General features: G+C 38.2%; 1 protein-coding gene across 3 annotated transcripts in view; it reads left to right on the forward strand.

The window, feature by feature from the left end:
• Nucleotides 1-27019, forward strand: part of slc10a7 (solute carrier family 10 member 7) — a 113357-nt gene that overhangs the window by 35046 nt on the left and 51292 nt on the right. Inside the window, exons 5-6 of one of the 3 annotated variants that reach the window (XM_031897996.1) lie at nucleotides 1500-1538; nucleotides 9873-10908. In XM_031897996.1, the coding sequence (XP_031753856.1) occupies nucleotides 1500-1538; nucleotides 9873-9881 (48 nt within the window). In that variant the 3' untranslated portion in view covers nucleotides 9882-10908. 3 annotated transcript variants of the gene reach the window in all.

Here is a 27019-nt window from a genome sequence, read left to right on the forward strand (position 1 = left end):
CATCATTACATGGCCTTTATAAAAGCTTTTATATGGTCGTGTAACTCCTTGGGAACTTCTACTATATGTATAAATAGATAGGTCATTGGTCCACGCTGTGCTTTTTTAAATTTCTGTTTTTTACATGTGTATATACTAAGGAGGTCACTAAAGGGTTAACATATATCAACTGATTTTTGTTGGCTGAAGAGTTCAATATACTACAAACAATATTATGGTAAAGAAAGTTTTTAAACTGCATTGTGCAGAGGTGGTACAAAGTAATCTCTAGGAATTCATTATTTAGTCATTACACAGGATGCACAGACCACTAACCAAGGCTTGAGGCTTCCATCACCGTACAATATTGTCTACAAGGGAGCTTGTTGTATCATGTTGTCGTACTTCTGAATGTCAACTGTGATGTTTTATTTAGTTGTCAATGCTTATACTTCCCTTGAAACCAGTAGTGCCATATGCTGGTGTTAGCAAAGATTTTACAGTCTCTGCCCATTTTAGCTTGTGACCAGAGAATAAAAAGTCCTGCTCCATCTTTTATTGATGTGGAGTGAAGAAGAAGGAATGTAATAAAATGATCAGCTTTTGTGAATTAATTATGAACTCGAGTATGAAAACTATGATCTCCTGGGTGGTGATCTCATTATCCATTCACCATTATTGCATCCTTATTTGGATCTTGAGGCATGTTCAGCTACTGGCTTTGGACCTTATTCAGAGATTCCAAAAAAAAAAAAAAAAAAAGTTCCTGGCATTTGGGTTTATTGTTAAATATCTGAGAATATGAAGTCCTTTTTGGCTGGTTTGCCTCTTTCTGGATTCTGTTTTTTTCTCAGCATATGGACACTAAGTAAAAAAATGTTTGAAAATGTATTTGTATATTTGACTGGTAAACAGAAGCCACAGAAAGATTTTTATCTTTTTATAATATCTATAATTTACTATTTTAGCAAAATGTTTTTTTTCGTTTTTTATTAAGAAATACGGTTTAAAATATTGTTAACAATCAACACAAATGGTTGTCTTGCAGGAGATTACAGACAATAAGGGAATAAATCATTTAGTTTGGTATTTCAGTTGGAGCTTACCCATTTTAGGAGAATAGGAGAGAAATCTTTTATGGGAATTGGAAAGCCTAACAAGTATTTAGGTAACGGCATAAAGGGTGCCATGTCCATGTTTGCTAGCGATCTAGTAAACCTTAGCAGCAATTCTGCTTCGTTAGGCTGCTCTAGGGAAAACAAAATTTGGTTGGTCAAAGGATTACCTACATTATGCTATGCTTTAGTATCTTTAATCAGTCATATTTACTTTATTTCTTTTTTAATTGTATATTATTTTTGAATGCTGATTGTCCATAAAAGATGCAGGGCAGTGGAAAATAGACAACATTTTATTAAACTGTGTGACTCTTACTACTTGTACAGCCAGTTTCAGTGTGTATATTGTTCTAAAAAATTGTATGGAACAACTGATTTATTTTCCTTTTGCTTCTTCAACAGGCTGCCGCTATTTTCAACTCTGCATTTGGAAGTTTCTTGGTAAGTTCCAATTTTATTTTTTTTTTGCTGATGTCAGAGTTTTCAATTAAACAAATGCTAGTAAAATTTATATTTTAATGGAATTAAATAGTTCAATAATTAAATAATCACATATACTAACATTCATGTTTAATATTTTTACCATTCTGGCAAAGAAGGTGTCAATCATCTTGCAGTTCTGTGCATTGGAATAGATTAACACTGCATACTTTAATTAGTTCCTGTTAATGTGCGCTAATGAAGACCTTTGTCAATTAATTGATTTTTAGATTTTCTTAAATGAGATGTATTGAATATCCATTCTGCTGTAAAGTACTAATGATCGATAATAGAAAGGAAAGGGCAGCAATCAAATTAAACTAATAATAGTCGTGAAGGATCTTCACTGAAATATTATTTGGGGTTTGTAAAGAACAGCAGTTGTTTATGGGGATATTTATGTTCCTTTTATACTTCTTGAGACTGGCATTATTTACTTTTGATTCGCAAGGATTTAATATTTCCTATGGCTTTTTGCCAAGGATATGGGAGTTAAATGATTATCTTATCCTATTTGCTAGCAAATTGCTGCTACACCCTGGTAAATGTTTTTTTATGCAAAAACTGGTGTAAAAATGCTGAATATTAACTATTAAGGTCCTGTTTATAAAAATGTTAGTTGCCTTTTTTCGCAAAAAAGCGAATATACTAGAGAATGTTCTTTGGGAATCTTGAATAGTCAGCAGACTCTTTCTATTCATTCATATGGAATTTTTAGAAGTGTATATATTAAATGTTGAGCTTTAACTTTCACCCATTGATAAATATGTTTCTTCTAGTAACCAGATTACTGGGATCAATGTCCTACCACCATTTGTTTTATGCATGATAAATCAATGTCCTACCACCATACGTTTTATACATGATAAATATAAATTAGGGTGTTAAAAACACAAAACACATTAGATAAATCCAAATGACACTATGTTGTAAAGAGAGAGGCTCCAGTTTGTATTTATGTAGGCATTAGAAATGTATATTCATATAGTGAGCTGCTACATGGACAGAAAATGGAAATTGCACAGCATATCAGTGCAAGCTGTCTCAAGGCCCTGCCTATGTCCGGTATTGCACCACTGGGCCATTAGTCTAATTACATTGACTGAGCAGTGCCAGAAGGGAGAGCTGTTTTCAACAATTTTCGTCTGGTCGGAAACATCACTCCTCTTTAATCAGGACTGTCCTAGCTATATACAGGTATGCGATCAGTTATCCAGAATGCATAGGACCTGGGGTTTTCCAGATAAGGGGTATTTTCTTTGGATCTTTATACCTTTCTTTATACCTATCTTTAAATCTACTAATAAATCATTAACTAAACCCAATATTGTTTTCCTCCAATAAGGATTAATTATATCTTAGTTGGGCTCAAGTACAAGGCACTGATTTATTATAACAGAGAAAAAGGAAATCATTTTGTAAAATTTGTATTATTTGATTAAAATGGAGTCTATGGGAGATGAACTTTCTGCAATTCAGAAGTTTCTCATGCCATCCCATACCTGTATATAATTTTTAATTTATTTTATGGCCCTTTTTTTCCACAAAAGAGAAATTGTGTATATTTATTGTACAGTGTGTGGTAGAGTGACCCAATAAATAGGCCAAAAGTTGAGTTTTCCCTTTTAAGTTCTCTATAGTGGGAGATGTAAGCTTTAAGTGAGATGTTACTAAACAGAAAAATGCTTTCTTTGTTTAAAGGGCTTTGCTGTCTGATCTGGAAACCTATTGTGTTCTGAAAGGAACAGGCAGACCAGGCGATCCATTCCAGTGGTCCAGCTCACCATTGGTGTTTTCTTACTGGTAGTCCACAAGGAGCCCAGTGTAATTTGGGAACTCATCAAATGTGTGAAGGTAGCACCCAGAGGGCAGGATTTATTGTTATGATTTGTGTTTTTTATGGTCACCCCTGTGTTAAATAAACAGCCTTAAAGTGAAGAAAGTGTTTGTTGAGGATCCCGTAAGCTTACAAGTGCTAATAACTATACATACCTTTTCAGTAGCCAGTGGCCACATATAAGGCTCCCAAAATGTCTTATGTTGCCTGTCTATCTTATAGAGTTTATTAAACATAGTGTAGGGGCACTGATTGCCTATTTATAAATCACAGCCAAACCACCAAAGAGAACTTAACCCTTTAGCTATAAATAATGGAAGTCATATAAGGTCACCCAACATTTTATGTATAGAAACAGATGATTTTCTCTAGGTAGTTTTAGATAGACCGTCCCTAGCTGCAGCATATCTTTCCCAGTTTGCTCAATGCACGTTGAGTTTAGGCCACACAGTGCACCATTTTCTTTATTTACAAATCTGCCTTGGCACATCAAGATCTAATGCAAGGGCAGTTCAGCAGAAAATCCCAATTGGATAGAGATTTCAGACCTCTAGTGACAGCAGGTACAAATAATTGACTCTTCTGTTTGCATTCGCAGATTGTCTTGGAAATGTAAACATGGATATGCTCTGAACGTGACATTCAAACTATTTCAGGCAAATTACTAGATAACTTCACATACAAAATAACTTGGCGCTTGTCAGCATTGTATTTGCTCTTTAGGCAGTATTTATTTGTCTTTATGTTCTGCTGCTCCTCAGAATTCATGTGAAACTGCTGTCTGGTTGCTAGGGCCAGTGATCACATAGACGGAGGGGCATTTTTATGAAAGAACACAGCAGGCTGAAGCTTCACAGCTCTCTGTTCACTTGTGTAGGATTTTTTTTTTATAGTTGTATTAATGAAAAGGTGGATTCTCTGTTTTGCTCCTTGATATATATACCTGAACGGAGATGTACAATTTTTCTTCAGTCAACAGAGACTAGCTCTAAAGTTAAAGTTGTTTTCATGTTAAAACACCACTGTAAAGGACAATGAAAGGTTAATATAAATTAAAAGTAAGTCTAAAGGCATTCTTTTTAAGTACTTACTGCATATCTAAATTCCCAGATCCCTGCTTGCTTCTCTGAGATATGGTGCTGGCAGCCTACAGCAGTGTGAAGACTCCAGTGACATCACTGAAATATCTCTTCCCTTCCTGTAGGCTGCCAGCGGCAGCCTTCCTATTCTCTGAGCATGTGTGTCTCCTGTTCTGAGCTACACATGCCCACCAGCCAATCAGAAGCGATCTGGCAGATGGGAGGGGGGGAGGGAATGAAACACATGTGCAGTATGAAGCAAGGGAAAGGAAAGGGAGGAAACCTTTTTAGAGATGGCTGCCTGTTGGCGTTTTTACTAAACAATAGAAGGACTATTGGGCAGTATGCTTTTTACATTTTGACTTGCATTCTCCTTTAAGCTTTGGAATTTTTTTTTTCAGTAAACACTGCTGAAATTTCTAATTTATTATCAGTATCTTGTATTTGACCCCAAGATATAATTAATCCTTATTGGAGGCACAACAAACAAAATTAGAATTGAAGTGTTTATTTAACTTAAGACTTAAGGTATGGAGATCCAAATTACTGAAAGACCCCTTATCCAGAAAACCCCAGGTCCCATGCTGGATAAGGGTTCTATACCTGCATTTTATTAGCACACTGTTGTGCATACACATCATTATTAGACAGTTCTTGTCCCCAATTAAACTGTGGGTTTTTTTTTTTAAAAACTCAGTAGGTAATAATAAATTAGAGCTGAGTTCAATTAACATAAATTTCAGGACAACAGAATAACAGAGGACAGTGCCACTGAGGATTTTCCTATGTTAAGGCACTAATGTCATTATCTCCTCCTTTCATTAAACGGGCCTCTTTACAATAATTGTAGAGCTTAATAAGTGATTTGATATTTTTTCCCTTGATGAGGGTTTAATAAAATCTGAAAGCATTTTAGTAATTCAGCATGGCTACTTATCAAAGAACTGATAGCAGCTTCATGCAAATCTCCGTCTGACTGTGCTGAGGGAAGGCCTTTTCTATGTGCCACAATACAGCTTTATTATTGCAGTCATAATTACTGTTCATGTCTGTTGGGACTTTGCCCTTGTATCTACTAATGCATGTTTTTCTACTGGAAAACTTTTCGGGAAGACATATGTAAAATTACAGAACTATCTGTAATAATAACATGGGTCTCAATTAGAGATTTATTTAACAGAACGTTTTTAACTGGCCCGCTGATGTTAATGGATTTGTAGATCCTGTTTGCTTAAGCATCTGATTTTGTCACCGTTAAATAATGCTCTCAGCTGCCTTTCAAGATCATAATGTTTGTTTTATTGTTTTAACACAATTTGATTCAGGATTTTATTAAACAAAGGAGCCACATTGCTTAGGACACTTTCAACTGTGTATGCCATAAATAAGAATATGTATATTTCAGCTTCATATATATCTATGTACAATACACACACATTCAACATCCAAGTCTTACATGCTCCTTTCTATACTTTTATTTATATGTTTCATGATGGTGCAATTGGAAAATTGTGAAATTACAGTGTGGTTGTTATTATGGCAAATTACTAACTACTAAGAATTTATTACGGTTCAATCAAGTGGAAAATGAGTTGACACCTTGGAAATACTATTATGGTTAGTAAAACTCAGTAATTATGGAATTACATCGCTTCCAAAAAATCTGAAAAAGTAAACATATCATAACACAATTTTAAAAACTTCACAATTCATACGACCATATTTAGAGTTTCCATTCATTGGCAAAGCAACAATAATAAACAGTTGCAGTCGGCGTTAGCCAAAACAACATCTGTTGTATAGGCCATCAGAATTTTTAATGGTTTATAACCTGTGGCTGTCCCACTGTTGTATAACTGCAACTCCCAGCTCTCCCGTATGCTGCAGGGGTTAATATTCCCTTATGGGGTTTGTGCCAGATGCAGACTCATTAGTCAGGGTGTCCATTTTCCTTACAATTCTGTGACACAAATTCAATTACTGGAAACACCAGCAAATTCCAAATCTAATTTTTGATGACTGAACCAAATTTCCACATTTTATCCTCGCTTTTAGTTTTTCAACAATGTCCAATTATGATAGATTATTTTCCCCAAAGGACTGCATTATTATCGTTGATTAAATTTTACTTTACTAGTTAATTAATATTAATAAAAATGTAATTGTTTTTTTTTTTGTTTCACCTTTTCTTTTTTTTTTTCTTCTTTATTTAGGATTGTTATTGAAGTAATATTAATTGTAAGATCTCAATTTAGTGAAATGTCAGTTTTAATCCCACTCAGATTCAAACAGCAATAACATTTTGGTTTTCCCTAATCAGGGCCGGAACTATGGGTTGGCAGAAGAGGCACATACCTTGGGTGCAAGAGTTGGGGGGGCTGTTGCCTGCCAACCCCAGGTTCAGCCCCTTTTGTAGCTGGTCACTTCTCCCACCCTTCGCTCCCTAGTGTATGGAAATCGCTGAAATTTATTGTGCGGAGATAGTGGGGAGCAGTGGGTGCCTTGATGATCTGGGTCCTGCTTTGGGCGCATTAAAGTTTTTGCCCAGCACTGTATTGTGAGACTCGGCATCATGTATATTAGGCTTTAGAGATTTCTTTTAGTATGCTGTACATATAGAGTATGTTGTAGCCTGGAGTTACTGTACTTATTTTTGTTTTAAATGTCAGTAATATTTTATGCAGCTCTCATTACAACACAGTAGTTCTAGCTAATGTTCTCCCAAACCAACCCAAATGGGTTAGGGGTTTCCAGAATACACATACTATTAGATCACTTTAGTTTGCTTAAGTGAAGTAGCTAACAGGATACCACTACGTTAAATATTAGTTTGTAAATGTATTTTAAATGGAACCCTTTCAGGTCATCAACTTGCAAAAAATGTTTGCCTTACAAATCGTGCCCCTAAATTCCTTTGAAAGCATATTTGGGACTTGAGCCGTAGGCAGTGAAACGTTGTTTTTATTTTAATAAATAAGCATAGCATTTCTTCTATAGAAGAGAGATGCAGTATTAATATGTATTAAAAAAAAAGATAAAATTATATATAATTTTAAAGGGCATCTGTCATCCTAAGGAATAATTCCAAATGCATACACTTCTGAATTAAAATCATTAATATACTAATGGGTTGTTTTTTCATATCACTTTAAGAGCAAGTAATCAAAAACTTGATAATAGTAATGCCTGGCAATGGGTAAAAGAGAAGTTGTATATTTTCTTCATGCATACGCCACTATGGTTGTGTTTCAGCAGTCTGTTGTACTGAAGTAACAAAGGAACACGTATCATCCTTTTAAGCAGCACTGCCACCTAACTTTAACTAATGACTTTCAATCTGAGGCTAAAGATTATATTAGAACATATACAGAAGAAAAAAGGCAATGCACTCACAGGACTTGAAAAGTGAGCAAAATATTGTTTTATTAAAGTACCAAAGTCCTTGACAAATGTTGGTAATTTAATAAAACTATATTTTACTCACTTTTCAAGTCCTGTGAGTGCATGCCGTTTTGTCTTTCTGTATTAATGAACTTGAAATATAGTTATGCCAGGTACATTGTTCTTTTGTGTATGGTTTTTTTTTTAATATTCAAATTAGTGCATTCTTTTGATTATTGAATTCAAGCATTGCATTTGATCCCGAACTATATAGCTGTTTAAAGTCGCTCTGTATACAATTGTAACAGTTATAACCAACGAGATCTTCCCCAAACCCATACAATTAACACTACATATAGCGTTTGATTTTAGAGAAAAGATAAAAAGGCCTGCACAGTTTAGGTATTGCGCCTCAGAATAACAATTATCTTTCAAGTAATGATCAAAATATCTCTGCAAATAGACCCATGTCATGGATGTGAGTGCAAAATAATGATGCTCCCTTGCATAATTTCCAGAGTCTGTGTTAGATGGGCAGTATGCAGATGAAAGAAAATTTGGTTCATAACTGTGCACTTCACAGCTGACTGAAGCAGGTGTTAGAAATGCAGATGAACCTTGTTGACTAAAGACTGTACAAATTTGAAGTGAAAATGCCAGTGGTCTGCGCATAGTGCTCGGCTCGTGTGAAGTTCCACTTTGGTAAATTATTTATGTTATTGTACAAGCTGTATTAATGGTCGGGAAATGGTGCCTTTTTGCATTTCTTCTTTCTTTCCTATATTGGGCTATATTAGTTTAAAGGAACAGTTCAGTGAGAAAATGAAACTGGGTAAAATGGATAGACTGCACAAAATTAAAAATATTTGTATTATAGTTAGGAAAAATTTAATCTATAAAGTCTGGAGTGAGCAGATGTGTAACATAATGGCCAGAACTCTACTTCTTTCTTTCAGCTCTCTAACCTCTTAGTTAGTCAGTGACTTTAGGGGGGGCCACATGGGACATAACTGTTCAGTGAGCAAGCAGGCCAGATTCAATAGTAAATTAACTGAACAGTTATGTCCCATATGGCCCCCCTCAAGTCACTAATTGGTTACTGACTGCTAACAACTTAGAGAGCTGTAAAAGAGGAAGGAAAAGAGGAAAACATTTTTTATTTTGCACAGTCTATTTTACCCAGTTTCATTTTTACACTAAATAGCTCCTTTAACCCCACAGCCTAGCATAAGCTTCATATTCCTCAGATAACCCAAAAACTGTAAGTTTCCAACTGGCAGTATTTGGTTGTAAAGTCAATACTTGACATAATTTGGAGCTTTCTGGGTAGCAGAAACCTGCCATCTCCCATAGACTTTAACATTTGATATATCTGTTTAAAATAAACATTTATTTCCATTTTTCCCTGTAATAATAAATCAGCACCTTGTACTTCATCCCAACTAAGATAATGTCTAAATGATTTTTTAGTAGACTTAATGTCTGGTGATTTCAATTATAGAATGATCCCTTATTCAGAAAATGCCAGGTACCAAGCATTCTGCATAACAGTTCCCATACTTGTACAATGCAGTTGATTTGTATAAACCAAATAATAGCATGCTGCATTCTTTCTAAAGTTTACAACTTTTGCGTATTTTCTGCGATATTTTCGTTAATTTGCGCAACTTTTTCGTACTTTGCGACAATTTGCGCGACAAAATCGTATCATAGCGAGTACCAAAGTTTCGGATTTATTCAAGCTTTAATATCGTGACTTTCCTTGGGCCAGGTTGGAGCTGCAGAGTGCCATTAAGTCCTATGGGAGGCTTCCAAAATCATGCACTGAAGGTTCAAAGTCAGAGGTTTTCGTGCCGTTTACCATAGTTCGGATACGAAAATTGTGTAAATTTTTGATCGTAACAGCATTCTTGTCGCTAGAGATATTTATATATATTTTTTGTCTAATAAAAATATGGAATTCGGTCTGTAATCGGTTTCCTTTTACTTCCATCATAGATTTTATAAAGGCGTCACTTGGAGTTGTCTGTCTAAGCTTCTGTCGTCTTGGAAAAGACCTTCTTTTTTGTTATCTGTTAATGAGTAGCAAGAAAGGGTTATAGTCCGTGGGTGCGTCTGGTATTATTGGGGTCATGACTAGCTCAATGGCTTGTAATGAAACTCTTCATAGCAAAACCATAAATCTATGCCAGCTGCTTTATTCCCCCTGTATTAAGCACAACTGTGCAAAATATTGTGATAGTATAGTGGCATTTTAACTTAGTCTTTTTTTTTGTTCTGTCACTTCTGTTTATTATATTATAAGTGACTTAAATCCTCCTAAATTGGATAAATGAAAATAATAGTGTAACTGAATGCTAACCAATTCTATTAGAGCCACCAGGTTTTCTTTGTGGAGGAAACTATTTTTGTACTCTGATTACAGGACTAAAAACCAGTTTAGACTAGGTTTCTTGTATGGTGCAATCAAGAAAATCTAGCGATATCTATCATATTTCCCATTTTTCTGTTTTCTGTTCATAGATGAATATAGGTATGGCAGTTGATGGTAAAAATGATACCTGATAGCAATGTTATTGATAGGAAGGATAGGAAATACATGTGACTTTTTATTTCATTGTTTTTCTTAATTATAACATACATGTCCTCATTGTTTGTTGGAGTAGTTATTAGAAACCACAAAACACTGACAGCCACCGTTCCACAGTAGCATGCTTTTATCCTGTAAAACTTGCTTATGTTCATAAAAAGACAAATAATGCAGGTTCTTGTGTGTTTTTTTCCACCCTCTGCTTTTCTTTGTTTTAATTTTGAAACGTTGTGATATGTGCGCTGCCGCATTGCTTAGAATATAGTATGTATTATGCAAACAAGAAAATTGAAATAAAATAAGTCATAAAAGGCCAAACTCATGTGTCAGCTTTTGCAGTATTGCATTTTATTTAAATAAAACTGATTTAGCAAGCGGCATTCTATGTAATTTCTTTAGTTATATGTCAATATACCTTCATTAAAGCTTGTGTCAGCAATACTACAAGTTTGTTTTTTTTTCTTTTATTATTGAAGTAATATAATGTGAAAGATTTTGGCATTTTCCCCCCTTCATTTTAGAAACTCGTTTTGCGCCTTTTCATGATAGCAAATCCTGTAATTGCTTAAAAAGATCTATAAAATGTTAATTTGTTTTAATATAACTTTATTTTGTCAGTGGTTATATAGTGGCCCACCTATGTGCCTTGAACAAAAGTAAGGAATGCATTAAAGTGCTGTTCTACTCGCGTTGAACCTTTTAGTGCATCATACTGCATCAATGGGGTCAGCCTCTGCTTTAGTTTTCTTACACACGGACCTTTTTTAATGCGAAAACGTGTAAAAACACATATTGCATTTTTATATGCGTTTTTGGCAGTCCCAAATGTGATCCTTTATCCTATTCTACCCTCTATAACAAGTAAATGAACACGATGAAACGCAAGCGGAATAAAAAGCAACTCTGTACACTTATAAGTACAACCTGGAAGAATATAATGAAATTAATTAGCTGGTGTGTTTAGGTGCACTCAAATGTGCATCAAACACATAAAAATAAGCCTGTGTATAAGAGCCCTTATACCACAAAGGGCCTGTTAAAGGCTTATTTTTTATGGCTCTGAGCTAGGTCGCCTTTTGCTCACAACAAGGTTATGGTAAAACTTTTTTGTGTCGGCCATTGTTTCAAGAATATCTAGGACAGCAAATATGTTTTCACCCCAGATGTGACAAGCCTCTAAGATGGGCTTTCTGGTATATCTAGGAGAGTACATTTACGTTCATCCCCAATCCCGGCTTAACTGGCCTTCCAGCTGAGCCCACTCATTACTGCTAAAGGCCCCCCAAAATATAAAGAACAATTGACAATCGTCTCAGAATATCACTTTGTGCATCATACAAAAATCTAATTTCAAAGTTTACTACACCTTTAAATTGATTCATTTTATAAATGAAAATAATAAAATAAAAGCTGTACCCTCCCAACAATCTGACATATCCATATATTTCTATATATACTGTAACTGTAGGTCTATTTTCTCTTTCAGTATGAAAGCATGAAAAATATAATCTGCATTTTCTTTCTTTGACACTATTGTGCCCAACTTTTACTTTATCTTTATTATTCACTGGTGTCACAAATATGTGTAGAATATCATAGAATTTGTCCCAAGAGATGAATTGTTTGACACAAAATAATGAACTTTCCTCTTGTACTCTGTGTGCTACATCCTGAAAGAATGCGATCGTCTGTACTCTGTGTGCTACATCCAGAGAGAATGGGATCATCTGTAATTATTCTCAATCTGCACAATGACAATCACTAATTTGAAAGAGAATGCTTGGGGGCCTTCTTATCTAGCTTAAGGAGACATTATTGACATTCCCTGGGGTTCTGTGTGCACATGGCAATTTTTTATGACTTGTGAGTAGTCACGTATGTCAAGTTTTAAATGACATTAAAAGGATTTTAAAATTCTCCATAGCCATCTCTAGAACTTAATATCCTGTTGCGTATTTTGTTAAATTGCAGTCTTTTTTTGGGCTACAGCAGCCTGGTAATATTAACCATACTTCCTAAGAAATGCTTTAGGCAGTTGGGTCGCTCTACACTCCCATAGAGTGGAATGGGCAGCAACCTGATTTCCAGTGCTTCATAATCACTGTGAAGTGACTGTGTCCTGTGTACCCAGTGTTGGTGCCCTAAGATGCATAACGTGCCCAAGGATGCATTATTAGATTCCTGGTTACATTTTACTCTTAGTTGTCCTCATGCTTGGATTACACATTAAACTCCTCTCTTTTACAAGATTTTGGATTTCCCTCTTTTTTGTTAGAAAATGTTTCAGTTGAGTCTTTACTGCATTTAAGATTATCCTTACATGTATTAAAATGCACGTGTGCAGTAACCCACTGTCTATGACCTCAGCAGAAGATTGCAGTGCTGGGATTGTGAGTTCAGTCCTAGCCTGGGTAATTTCTGCAAGGAATTTGTATGTTTTGTCTCTGTCTGCGTGTTTCCTCTGTTCGTTCTTTCTTTCTTTCCAAACAGTCATGTTAGTTTGCTCTGGTTGTATATACACATAAGGGCTCCACAGACAGTGAGATTTGTCACCTACAGTACTTACATTTAAAGGGATCATTCTTCTTGGGGCTTAAAATCATGCATTTACTTCTAACAGCAAGACCTAACAATAGATGAATTGAGAGTCACAAACTGACTACTTTAGCTGCGTTACTGAGCACAACTGAAATTATCACACACTGTCTCCCTCATGAGAGGGTGTGCATATTGTTTAGAAATTCCTTATTCTGTTCTTAAAGGAACAGTAACACCAAAAAATGTATATATTTTAAAGAAATTAAACTATAATGTACTACTGCCCTGCATTGGTAAAAGTTGTGTATTTGCCTCAGAAACATTACTATAGTTTATATAAACCCTGGTGTGTAGCCATGAGGGCAGCCATTCAAAAGAAGAAAAGGCACAGGTTATATAGCAGGTAACCCTGTAGAATACAATGGTGTCTTATCTGTTATCTGTTATGTAACCTGTGCCTTTTCTCCTTTTTTCCAGCTTGAATGGCTGCCCCCATGGCTACACAGCAGCGTATTTATATAAACTATAGTAGTGTTCCTGAAGCAAACACCCGAGTTTTACCATTGCAGGGCAACAGTACGTTATATTTCAATTACTTTAAAACACTTTTATTTTTTGGTGTTACTGTTCCTTTAAGAGGGGATTACTTTGCCTAGACAGTGGTCTTGTTGCTTGTAAACACAGCAGTTAACCCTCTTATCTGCATGCTCCTGATATAAACTTGTTGCCTTAGGATATCAGTCAAGGCAGTCTTTCACCAAGGTATGGCAATTTTATTTAGTAGTAGTCAGTTTATCTTTGTAGAATAGATCAAATTACCAATGTTTTTGGTCCCTAAATTGAATTTGGTGTGGGGCCCACTGGTAGCGGTAAATGATAGACAAGGCCAATTTCTGCCACTCTTGCTGAAGTGCCATTGACCATAAAATTTGGCAGAGTGTTTTGACTGATTTTAGGCATATGGAACCCACAGGGTTTTTTGCGCCAGAGAAGAAAAACATTTGATCCCCTGTCATATCACTGTCATATCACTGAGACCTGGTGGGATGATAAATGTGACTGGGCTGCGAATTTAAATGGTTATACGCTTTTTAGGAGGGACAGAGAGATTAAAAAGGGTGGAGGGGTTTGTCTTTACGTAAAGTCAGATTTAAAGCCATGTAATAAAGACATTACCAATGAAAACGTCAAATCTCTTTGGGTAGAAATTTCAGTAGGGCTGAAGGTCACAAAGAAAATGATCATTGGTGTATGCTATAAACCACCCCGAATAGATGAGGGGGATGAGGCCCAGCTATTGTTGCAAATGGAGGAGGCTTCAAGACTGGGTCAAGTTGTTATTATGGGGGACTTTAATTATCCGGACATTGACTGGAGTAATGGGGTGGCTAAGTCAGAAAAAGCTAGTAGGTTTGTAAATATGCTAAATGACAACTTTTTATTTCAGGCGGTTCAAGAACCCACTAGGAATGACTCTATTTTGGACCTGGTGATATCTAATAATAATGAACTCATCTCTAACATTTGTGTGGGTGAGCATTTGGGGAACAGTGATCACAACATGGTCTCCTTTGAGATAATGCTGCAGAGACAGCGCTATAAGGGAGTAACTAAAACGCACAATTTTAGACGTGCAGACTTTGCCAGTATAAGGGCATCTCTGCAATGTGTCAACTGGGAAAGGCTTTTCATGGGGTTAGACACAGAAGGAAAATGGAACATCTTTAAAACATTGCTTTGTAGGTATAAACAACAGTATATCCCCCTTGTAAGCAAGGAGAGGCATCGCAAAGCAAAACCTTTATGGCTGAATAAAAGTGTTATTGTCTAGGTTGGTAAGAAAAAACGTGCTTTTAGGGCATTCAAGTTAGCTGGGACAGCGGAAACTTTCATCAGGTACAAGGAAGCAAATAAAGCATGCAAAAAAGCTATCAAGCAAGCTAAAATAGAAATGGAAAGGGATATTGCAGCTAAGAGTAAAAAGAATCCAAAATTATTTTTTAATTATGTGAATAGTAAAAAAATGAAGCAAGAAGGGGTGGGAACTTTATTATCACGGGGGGGGTAAGTTGGTTGATGAGAACGGGGAAAAAGCTGAAATTTTGAACTCTTATTTTTCATCTGTCTATACATCTGAGGAGCCAGATAATGAAGGCTACCCTTGTAATATGCTAAGTTCTAGTAATTTAGCTACTGACGCATGGGTCACTCGGGAGGAAATTCAAAAGGGACTTGAACATGTAAAGGTAAACAAAGGTCCAGGGCCGGATGGGATTCATCCCAGGGTATTAAATGAGCTGAGCGCTGTGATTGCCAAACCTCTTCACTTAATTTTTCAGGATTCATTGAGGTCTGGCATGGTGCAGAGAGACTGGCGAATTGCTAATGTGGTGCCATTATTTAAAAAGGGATCCCGTTCTCAGCCTGAAAACTATAGGCCTGTTAGTCTGACATCAGTAGTAGGAAAACTTTTGGAAGGGGTAATAAGGGATAGGGTACTTGAATACATTGCAGTTCACAATACTATTAGTTTGTGCCAGCATGGTTTTATGCGTAACAGATCTTGCCAGACTAATTTAGTCGCCTTTTATGAGGAGGTGAGTAGGAACCTTGATGCTGGAATGGCAGTTGATGTCATCTACTTGGACTTTGCTAAAGCGTTTGATACAGTACCTCACAGAAGGTTAATGATCAAATTAAGGAATATTGGCCTAGAACATAATATTTGAAATTGGATAGAGAACTGGCTGAAGGATAGAGTACAAAGAGTGGTTGTAAATGGAACATTTTCTAATTGGACCAGTGTGGTTAGTGGAGTACCGCAGGGGTCAGTCCTTGGTCCTTTGCTTTTTAACTTGTTTATTAATGACCTGGAGGTGGGCATAGAGAGTACTGTTTCTATTTTTGCTGATGACACAAAATTGTGCAAAACTATAAGTTCCATGCAGGATGCTGCCGCTTTGCAGAGCGATTTGACAAAATTAGATAACTGGGCAGCAAACTGGAAAATGAGGTTCAATGTTGATAAGTGCAAAGTTATGCACTTTGGTAGAAATAATATAAACGCAAACTATCTACTGAATGGTAGTGTGTTGGGGGTATACTTAATGGAGAAGGATCTAGGGGTTTTTGTTGATAACAAGTTGTCTAATGCCAGGCAGTGTCATTCTGTGGCTACTAAAGCAAATAAAGTGCTGTCTTGTATAAAAAAGGGCATTGACTCAAGGGATGAGAACATAATTTTGCCCCTTTATAGGTCCCTGGTAAGGCCTCACCTTGAGTATGCAGTGCAGTTTTGGGCTCCAGTCCTTAAGAAGGATATTAATGAGCTGGAGAGAGTGCAGAGACGTGCAACTAAACTGGTTAAGGGGATGGAAGATTTAAACTATGAGGTGAGACTGTCGAGGTTGAGGTTGTTTTCTCTGGAAAAGAGGCGCTTGCGAGGGGACACGATTACTCTGTACAAGTACATTAGAGGGGATTATAGGCAGTTGGGGGATGTTCTTTTTTCGCATAAAAACAATCAACGCACCAGTGGTCACCTCTTTAGATTAGAGGAACGGAGCTTCCATTTGAAGCAGCGTAGGTGGTTTTTCACGGTGAGGGCAGTGAGGTTGTGGAATGCCCTTCCTAGTGATGTGGTAATGGCAGATTCTGTTAATGCCTTTAAGAGGGGCCTGGATAAGTTCTTGATCAATCAGAATATCCAAGGCTATTGTGATACTAATATCTACAGTTAGTACTAGTGGTTGTATTTATAGTTTATGTATGTGAGTGTATAGATTGGTAGGTGTGGGTTAGGTGTGCTGGGTTTACTTGGATGGGTTGAACTTGATGGACACTGGTCTTTTTTCAACCCTATGTAACTATATCCTCTGACTTGAGCTTTATTGGAAATCCACTGAACACATGTGGATTTTGTCCCAAAAAATGTACATTTAAATGTTTTTGGCCTAAAATCTGCCTGTGCTAGCAGTTTCCATTATATTTATTGACAAAAAGCATGGCCAGTATTTTGCAGATAAAATACTGTGCCTGCACAGCCTTTGCACCCAGTGGCAGACTGTTATTCTTTAGTATTATGCTCCTTTATATAGCATCAACGTGTTTGGGCAGCTCTTCAAAAAGATTGTTCATTAGTCTAAGCAGTCTGTGAACACTATTAAATTCACAGTAGAGCTAATTTCATTTGGAAATGAACATGCCTGTATGCTGGAATAAGTTACCTGATGTGGGAAAACTTGCTCTTTTATTTGATTACCTTCTTAAACATATAGAAAACAAATCCACAGTAGGGGATGAGATGTTATATAATGATCCTTTCAGAGTTTAGCTGGAAGACCAATTATATTGTGCACTTCTGTTGTTATGCTTTCCCCAGTAGGATTAATTGATCACAGCTAAACATTCACAGGTTACTTTTGATCACAGCTGAACATTAGCAGGTTCCCATTCTCAACCGATATGTACATATTACATATTCTGGGCTTTTATTTCACATTAACTGTGTAACCAGGATATAACTGCATCAAGTAATTGAAGTAATTTTATGTATTTGGGAGAGTATTCTCACTACTAAGTTTACTTATATATGGCATTTCTGATTTATGCCATTATGAGGAAATATACGGTGAAGTCAACCCAGGAATTACAGGTTATGAAAGCTGCAAGGTTATAAATATAATTCTTTAATTCTTTAAATTGAAAAAAAAACTTGTGCTTCCTTTTATTTAGATGTAAGATCTAAAAGACTATATCTCATGTAACACTCCTCTTTAAAGGGGATGTTCTCCTTGAGACAATAGTTCGAATTTAACCAGCCCCTGTAAATCATCTTTAGTATCTTAAATGTTTAGTTTTGAAGCTACAGTGGATCAGCACTGCTAAAACGTTCTCTTTCTTCACTGTAGGGGATTTCCCAGACCAGTACTTGGAAAGCTGCCAGATAATAAAGTTCACACTGGTTCTGCACATGTCTTCCCTTTCCTACTTTATTTGCATATTTTCATACCATTGGCTGGTAAAATTTGCCAACATCATCAGTACAATGCAAATGAAGCAGGAGGTGGATGGCATATGCAGTACCAATTCATTGTGAACTTCCTGTTTGGGCAGCATGCAAGCTTGTGTTGGCAATCCCTTGAAAAGAAAGAGCAGATGTTTGGTAAACTTATTAAATATAACTGGAAACTGGTCACTGTACTGGAGTAAATGCAGCCAATACTACCATCTCATGTCTGACATGCTCTAGGGCAGGGATCCCCAACCTTTTATACATGCGAGCTACATTTAAATGGAAAAAATGTTGGGGAGCAACACAAGCATGAAAAATGTTTCTGGGGGTGCCAATAAGAGAGATGATTGCTGCTTAATAGCCCCTATGTGGACTGACAAAAGGCTCTGTTTGGTTTACTTGTTTTTTATGAAATCAAAACTTCTCCTTACCAGAAATACAATAATAAGCACCTCCTTTGAGGCCACGGGGAGCAACGTGTTGCTCACAAGCTACTGGTTGGGGATCACTGCTCTAGGGGCTCCCGTGAAAGCTTGATCATCTGGGCAGACAGTTTTGGAAGTGGCTAGCAGAGTATGTGTATATGGGAGAAGAGGCTTAGTAAGCTAATGTATGTATATCAGTAGTAGGTACATGTGTATGCTGGAGGAGGAGTTTACACGTGTGTAGCAGTGCCCCACAAGATACCAGGGTCAGTAAACAGACGTTCCTGGTAACTTTGCTCTTCTAGTATAGAGAGCTATTGCGCTTTCTGTACTAAGGTGAGCTGTAGCCTATAGGATAAACCCATGTAAATGGGATTTTTTTAAGAGTTTGGAATTTATTCCCAGAATTCCTTTTGTTTGCTTTTGTTTGTATGAGACAGTCTCCTCAACCTAATTTATTTGTTTGTACTAATGATACAATCCCCCCCTGACCTGCACAGAAGCTCAGAACTGCAGGTGTGGGGCCAAGATGGGGCCACATCGAAAAGTTCACCTCAGGGGGGCCATCGGTGGAGAATCACCCCTGCCTGTGTGTATGATGAGGGCCCCGCTGTGTGTTTACAGGAGGGCAAGATCTTGTATGTGGGAAACCTTTCTAAAATTCTGCAATTTCTCTGTTGTTGTATAACATAACTGGCTATATTCAGGCAGTTCCCAAACTGAATGCATACGTCAGATTATTGGCTTCACCCCCAGGGTTATCCTGGGAATTTCGAAATAGTGGTTAGAACCAAAAATAAACCCCCATTCTACAATACAAATAATATATTGCCAAACTTCTCACCTTCAAGTCTAAATTCCTATAGCTTTCTGAAAAGTTCTTTGTATAATTTCCAGTTTAGCATATTAATGTGGAAACTAAACAGCCCATTGGAATGCTAATATATCCAGCCCTTCTTCTGCTAGCAAACAATGCATTCATTTTTTTTTTTATATTAAGTCCTCTTTATAGTAATTTCTTTTTGTGTTACTGTAGCTGTGACTTTCCTGAACAAGCTCATACCCACCTCCTGTAGCAGTTCTTTTAGTTCAGCGCTGACACCCTCTGGAAATAAAGGCTCCTTATAGCACACTGAATATATTCGGTTCTCCCTTATCAAGCCTTCATAAAATGGTGATCTTATGGTGGCCATTTTGCAAAGAGTAATTGCAAATGCCCACCAATCCACTGCTGCGCTATGGCCACTCCTTGAAAACATCTAGAAAATCAGACAATTCTTTTATTAGATAATGAAGAGTTTCTTAGGGAAGCATTCCTGGAAATTCCTCAAATTAACCCTGACACATTAGGCAGCAGATCCAATTCTTGTGTCAGACAAAGCAAAATAGCCCTGACAGACATTTAACATACAATAGCACTTGGACTTTCTCACCTCTGGTGCCATGAAGATGGGGGTTCCTACTTCCTACTCGCTGGTATGCATTCCCTCTTTAACCAGGCCAAAGTCTGCTATTTTCACATGTCCCTTGTTGCTGATTAAGATGTTGGCTGGTTTAAGATCTCTGGAAGAAAAAGAGGTGGAAGAAGAAGAAAAGTCAAACTATAGGGGCAAAGCTATAGAGGTTGCAACTATATTCGGGCCAAGTAGAGAGAGATTAAAGAGTAGTACTTACCGGTGCACAATGCCGCGTCAATGCAGGTACTGCAGCCCGATGATCATCTCAGCAGAATAGAATCTTTTGTGAAACAGAAAATAATAATAATTAGAGACCATCTCCTTAGCTAAGAAACTCCACTTACACTGCTCTTAGATTTTAAAATCTAGGGAAAGGTATGATAATAGCACAATCCAAAATATCCTCATGAATCACTGCATGTGATTTAAAGGGGTGGTCCATCCTTTAAGTTAACTTTTAGTATGCTACAGCGTGGCCTATTCTTTACAACTTTTTAATCAGTCCTCATTTTTTATAGTTTCTGATTTATTTGCATTTTCCTTCCACCTCTTTCAAGCTCTTAAATGGGGATTACTGATCCCCAAAATAGCCAGCCAAAATAGTATTGCAGTGAGGCTACAATAAAATCCCTTTTGCTACTGTTTGTTATTTATCTTTCTATTTAGGTTCCCATACTATACAGAATCCAGTCTCCTATTCAAGCTGCTTCCTGGGGTTCAGTGGTCCCTCAATCCTGACACCTAAGTCTTTACATTTAAATGATATAGAAGTATTAAGATTGGGGAGGCGGAACCTTCAGAAGAGGCATTAGGTAACATACTGGGGCTAATGGCACAATGGGTGATTTCCAGCATTTTGTCATGCCATTTCTTGTTCTGAAGAAGGGGGACAATACACATGAAATCTCACCCATTCAAAGATCCTTTTACCATGGAGCAAGAAAACAGTGGAGTGACAAAACACCTGATATTGCCCTGCGTGCCATTAAGGTGCTATATAATGATTCTTAAGTGCCTAGCATTACAGCAAAAACACATAAATCGCAACAGGATCTCAATGGTATCAAGCAATGTTTAAAAAAAAATAATTCACATTTCTAGTAATTGTTATTAATAAAAACACAGCTAGCGGTGCTCCAATATAGCTGTTGGGGGATGTTACTTACGTTATGCTGTCCATCCTCAGTCCACCTTCCTTACGTATGAGTTGGTGCAGTGTTCCTCCTCTTGCAAACTCCATGACAAGGAAAGCATGCAGCTGGTTACAAAGATAAATGAGAAGAGAGTGATACATGGGAGCTGCTAACACAGAACTATAAGATTACAATGAAGGAGAGTGCGCAGCCGCATTAGTTCTCAGAGCAGAACCAAATACAAGGATCCCTAAATCATCCAGGATGGAAGAAAACATTTCCTGAATATCTGTAATTTTATTCTGTGCAGAGTTGTTGAAGTGTTGTCTTGTGGCTCTACTCTCTGTACATGTAAAGGCAGAATGATTTGCCTGAGCAACTCACTTGGGGGCTCATTTATAAACATAGGGTAAAGTTGCACCGCGACATTAACCCGTAGCAAACAATCAGTGGTTAATCGTGTGGTTGCCAGAGTATATAAATGACCCCCATGGGATATACCACCTTAAGAGCTCCTCCAACCCTGTAGATTTATGTGGAACATGGAGAGGTTAATCCTGGTGCAGACAGATGGGTGTATATGGGGTGGTTAGAGGAGAAGGAAAGGCTAATAAAGAGTTAATCCCAAGCTGCAGGCATACCTTCAGTTGTCTCAATAGTGCCCTTAAGTCTCCCCATATTTCACCTGTTCAGAAGATCAGAAGCCAAACAGGAAAAAAAAAAACCACTGAGCAGTGTAGAGAAGATTCCCATAATGCATCGCTCCTTCCAGACTTGGCAACTTGTTACTGTAGGCGGCGCATGCGCACACAGCAGGAGCGTCCGGTTGCCATGGCGACGCAGTGTTGGAGAACTCTGTAACATGCGGGGGGGGGGGCAGGTGCGGCGAGCGACAGAGTTTGTGGCAGGAGCGGGGAGCGGAGGGGGGGGGCTGGCTTGTGCTTTTCAGCCCATACAGACATGCTGGACAAGATGGCGGCGCCGTTCACTGAAACAAGTATGTAGGTTCTGGTATGTGTATCTCTGTAAATCTTTCATTAGGCAAGCCAGAAATATAGCGTTGTTACACAGCAATAGTAGTACTATTTAATAGTGTGCTTAATAGATTTTGACTTTCCTTCTCCTTTAATAACAAGGCTCATTGAGGGAACACTGTGTAGGGCCAGACGTCAGATGAAATGGTGCTCAGTAATCACTATCCTGAATAATGAGTTTATTTAAGGGCTCTGGCACACGGGGAGATTAGTCGCTCGCGACAAAACTCTGTGTTCGCGGGCGACTAATCTCACCGAGTTGCCATGACCCGCCATCCCACTGGCCAGTGGGATGGCACACGCGGCGGCGCGATTTCCCGAAATCGCCGAAAAAGACCGGTGGGATGGCGGGTCATGACAACTCGGGGAGATTAGTCGCCCGCGAACAGGGAGTTTTGTCGCGGGCGACTAATCTCCCCGTGTGCCAGAGCCCTAAGAACAGGAGTGCCAGCCCTGGGTATGAGCCAAGAGATTAGACTCTGTGGGATGCTCAGCACCTCAGTGATTTCAGCTATTCTTCTTCAGTGTGGAGTATAGCAGTTGAAAAATGTTCCCTCTAAAATTCATAAATTCAAAATCTAAAATACAGTCAATGGTATTTGGGGACTACCACCCACAGTTCTTAGCTATATAAGAGATTTCAGTTTGAAATTTGCTTACGTGGTGTCTGTGACTGGGCTCTGCTGACCTGTATCAGCCACATGGCAGGTTGGAATTATTACATAGCCATAAGCTTGCGTGCATTTCGGGGGAGACGCAATGGTGCAATAGAGAATTTCAGGTTCCAGGTCCAGAGTGTGACAAAAGATATAAAGAAGTATAACATGGTTTCTTAAGTAAGGTCATTAGCAGCTTTTCAAGTAAGGACAATAGTAACATGAACTGCATGGCTCTATGTTGTACCTGAGTCTGGAAAGCTGCATATCCGTGGCAGAGAAAGGGACAGCCTTCAGTGATCCGGAGAGTTCGGGCCTCTGCTAGGATCAAGTAGCTGATGTAATTTCCCTCCTTGTCCTGCTTGCGAATCACTTTGACCACCACTTTCTCTTTGCTGTTCTTTAATGTCGCCAACATAACCTGACAATGGCAAAATAAATAATAGCAGGGTTTTAGTTAAATATACACTGACCAAATGATCCTCATACAATTACACATTAATTAAACATTCCAATACATTTACTTAGTAATTGCTATTAAATATAGTTTATTTCTGCCTCTTACTTCCTCTCCCTTCTCAGTCTACTCCCATCATTCCAATATTGTATTGCTACTTAGATCTCCTTGAGACCAGACTTCAGTTCCCTCACAGAAACTTTTAACTTTGATTTATTTACAAATATCATTAAACCAGTGGCATTTTGAAATTAAATGTATATTATAAGTTACAATAAGATAAATAATACAAAATTATTTATAGGTGATAATGCCATAGGCTTAAACAGACTCCAGAATCAAAATGCATCTTTGAAAAACCAGTTTGAGGATATGTATCTAAAATAGTGTGCCGCACTGAAACTCCCTGCTGCTGACTTTAAAATGGTCACTTTTATCATATGTTTATCATTAAATTCTGCCTCAGCATCTTCCCTCAAGCAGCATTCAGTGCTTTCAAACACATTGCCATAAAAATTGGTGGCCCACCTCTGGACCTCAAGTTGAACAGCAGTGGAATAATACAAGCTAACACCATTGTATACAGGGAGTTCATCTTACTGAAGTGAACTTTCCTCTCACTGGTTGTGGGCCAGTTTAATGTAATTAAACTGAGACCAGTGATACAAAGCAACTCACCAGCAAATGCGTCTTTTTGAAAAACAACTATATTAGATACCTGTGAAGCCAATCACTTACCTTGCTGAAGTTTCCTTTCCATAGCACCTTGTGAAACTCATAGTTCCTGATAGTTTTAGGGTTTGGCCTTTGAGCTGGAATACAAGGCCTCTTCACTTCACTTCCTTCTTCGGGGGGAGAGGAAAGAGCATTATTAATTCACAATGCTAACATATACTGCAAGACATTCTCCTGTGATGTTGAAACGATGGGATATATTTTGCTGTTTATCAGTCCAGTGCGCTTTTATTACTTTAATAAACAAACAATAACAAAGGGTTTTAGGGATACTGCTCCATTTTGCATTTCTGAGCGATGCCAACATTCACCACCAATTCCTACCAGAGGCAGAGTGTTTTCCATGAAGCAGTGAAAGGTGACTAAGGGCTTAGTGGCTTGCACAGTTTCATTGAGATGACTGCATTTGTGGCTGGGGATCTATGAAAGAATGTAGTATTTTACATAGAGAACATAGCTTCTTTGGACAAAAGCTGCATCTTCCATAATATCACCCCTTCTCTCTCAACTTGATCTGTACCAGCAGGGCTCCAGTACTCAAACTCAGCAGAGCAGTAGTGCTAATGTAAGGTATGCATTTATCTACCATATGCTTTAGGAAATATGGGCAACATTTATGCAGATAACACTAGTCTCCCTGATTTATACAGGTAGTGGACCCGTTATCCAGAAAGCTCAGAATTACAGGAAGGCCATCTGACATAGACTCAATTTGAATCAAATCATTTAAAAATGATTTCAACGAGCCGATGCGGTCCCCGATCCGACTAGATTTTCTAACCTGCCCAATCGAGATCTGGACAATTTCAGGCCAGATATCGGTCGGGCAGGCCTGTCGGGAGTGCCCATACACGGGCCGATTAGCTGCCGATATCGGCAGCTACTATCGGCCCGTGTATGGGGACCTTTAGCCTTTCCTTGTCCTTTAAAATGCTAAGGCTATTTTTGTTTCTCTGTTCAGCACTGGTCTCCATTGCAGCTTTTTTCTCCTTTCTTTCGGCCCCCTTGAACTTTTCCACATTTTGTCACATTACAGCCACAAACATGAATCAATTTTATTGGAATTCCACGTGAAAGACCAATACAAAGTGGTGTACACATGAGAAGTGGAACGAAAATCATACATGATTCCAAACATTTTTTACAAATAAATAACTGCAAAGTGGGGTGTGCGTAATTATTCAGCCCCCTGAGTCAATACTTTGTAAAACCACCTTTTGCTGCAATTACAGCTGCCAGTGTTTTAGGGTATGTCTCTACCAGCTTTGCACATCTAGAGACTGAAATCCTTGCCCATTCTTCTTTGCAAAACAGCTCCAGCTCAGTCAGATTAGATGGACAGCGTTTGTGAACAGCAGTTTTCAGATCTTGCCACAGATTCTCGATTGGATTTAGATCTGGACTTTGACTGGGCCATTCTAACGCATGGATATGTTTTGTTTTAAACCATTCCATTGTTGCCCTGGCTTTATGTTTAGGGTCGTTGTCCTGCTGGAAGGGGAACCTCCGCCCCAGTCTCAAGTCTTTTGCAGACTCCAAGAGGTTTTCTTCCAAGATTGCCCTGTATTTGGCTCCATCCATCTTCCCATCAACTCTGACCAGCTTCCCTGTCCCTGCTGAAGAGAAGCACCCCCAGAGCATGATGCTGCCACCACCATATTTGACAGTGGGGACGGTGTGTTCAGAGTGATGTGCAGTGTTAGTTTTCCGCCACACATAGCGTTTTGCATTTTGGCCAAAAAGTTCCATTTTGGTCTCATCTGACCAGAGCACCTTCTTCCACATGTTTGCTGTGTCCCCCACATGGCTTGTGGCAAAGTGCAAACGGGACTTCTTATGGTTTTCTGTTAACAATGGCCTTCTTCTTGCCAATCTTCCATAAAGGCCAACTTTGTGCAGTGCACAACTAATAGTTGTCCTATGGACAGATTCCCCCACCTGAGCTGTAGATCTCTGCAGCTCGTCCAGAGTCACCATGGGCCTCTTGGCTGCATTTCTGATCAGCGCTCTCCTTGTTTGGCCTGTGAGTTTAGGTGGACGGCCTTGTCTTGGTAGGTTTACAGTTGTGCCATACTCCTTCCATTTCTGAATGATCGCTTGAACAGTGCTCCGTGGGATGTTCAAGGCTTGGAAATCTTTTTGTAGCCTAAGCCTGCTTTAAATTTCTTAATAACTTTATCCCTGAGCTGTCTGGTGTGTTGTTTGGACTTCATGGTGTTGTTGCTCCCAATATTCTCTTAGACAACCTCTGAGGCCGTCACAGAGCAGCTGTATTTGTACTGACATTAGATTACACACAGGTGCACTCTATTTAGTTATTAGCACTCATCAGGCAATGTCTATGGGCAACTGACTGCACTCAGACCAAAGGGGGCTCAATAATTACGCACACCCCACTTTGCAGTTATTTATTTGTTAAAAATGTTTGGAATCATGTATGATTTTCGTTCCACTTCTCACGTGTACACCACTGTACTCGTCTTTCATGTGGAATTCCAATAAAATTGATTCATGCTTGTGGCTGTAATGTGACAAAATGTGGAAAAGTTCAAGGGGGCCGAATACTTCTGCAAGCCACTGTATGTGTGGTTATTGAATAAACTTCCAAACCTGTTCACCAGCCATGTTTTGTAGTGATGCAACTTTTGCCCAGAAGCTTACAGGGACCTCTGGGGTACTAGGGGCAAAAAATGGATCCATTTAAGAAGGGGGATTTTTTAAGTGTCCTATAAAACCTTAGCATCATCAATATCATCAATAACTTTGCTAAACATGACTGTAGTTATTCCAGCAAACAATCTATGCATTATTCTGCTGCCTGATTTTGTACTGTCCTTTATCATTGTACAGCTTCCTCTCTGCTATTGTTGCAACTTCAGTTTTAATTGCATGAACCAAGCTGGCCTTTGAAGAGCGCAGCATAGTTGCCTTTCACTAACTATTCACCTAATCAAGGCATGACTGGCCTTAGATCTATTCTGACTTTGCTTCAGATCTACTGTATGAATCTCTTGATACCTACTTAAATCACTCTTATAATGCAAAAACAACATACGGTGCTCATCTTCAGCTTCTGATTACTCTTTTAGGCAGTGTTCTCGGGATT

The sequence above is a fragment of the Xenopus tropicalis genome, chromosome 1 (genome assembly GCF_000004195.4).
Source record: "Xenopus tropicalis strain Nigerian chromosome 1, UCB_Xtro_10.0, whole genome shotgun sequence".
Taxonomy (NCBI): domain Eukaryota; kingdom Metazoa; phylum Chordata; class Amphibia; order Anura; family Pipidae; genus Xenopus; species Xenopus tropicalis.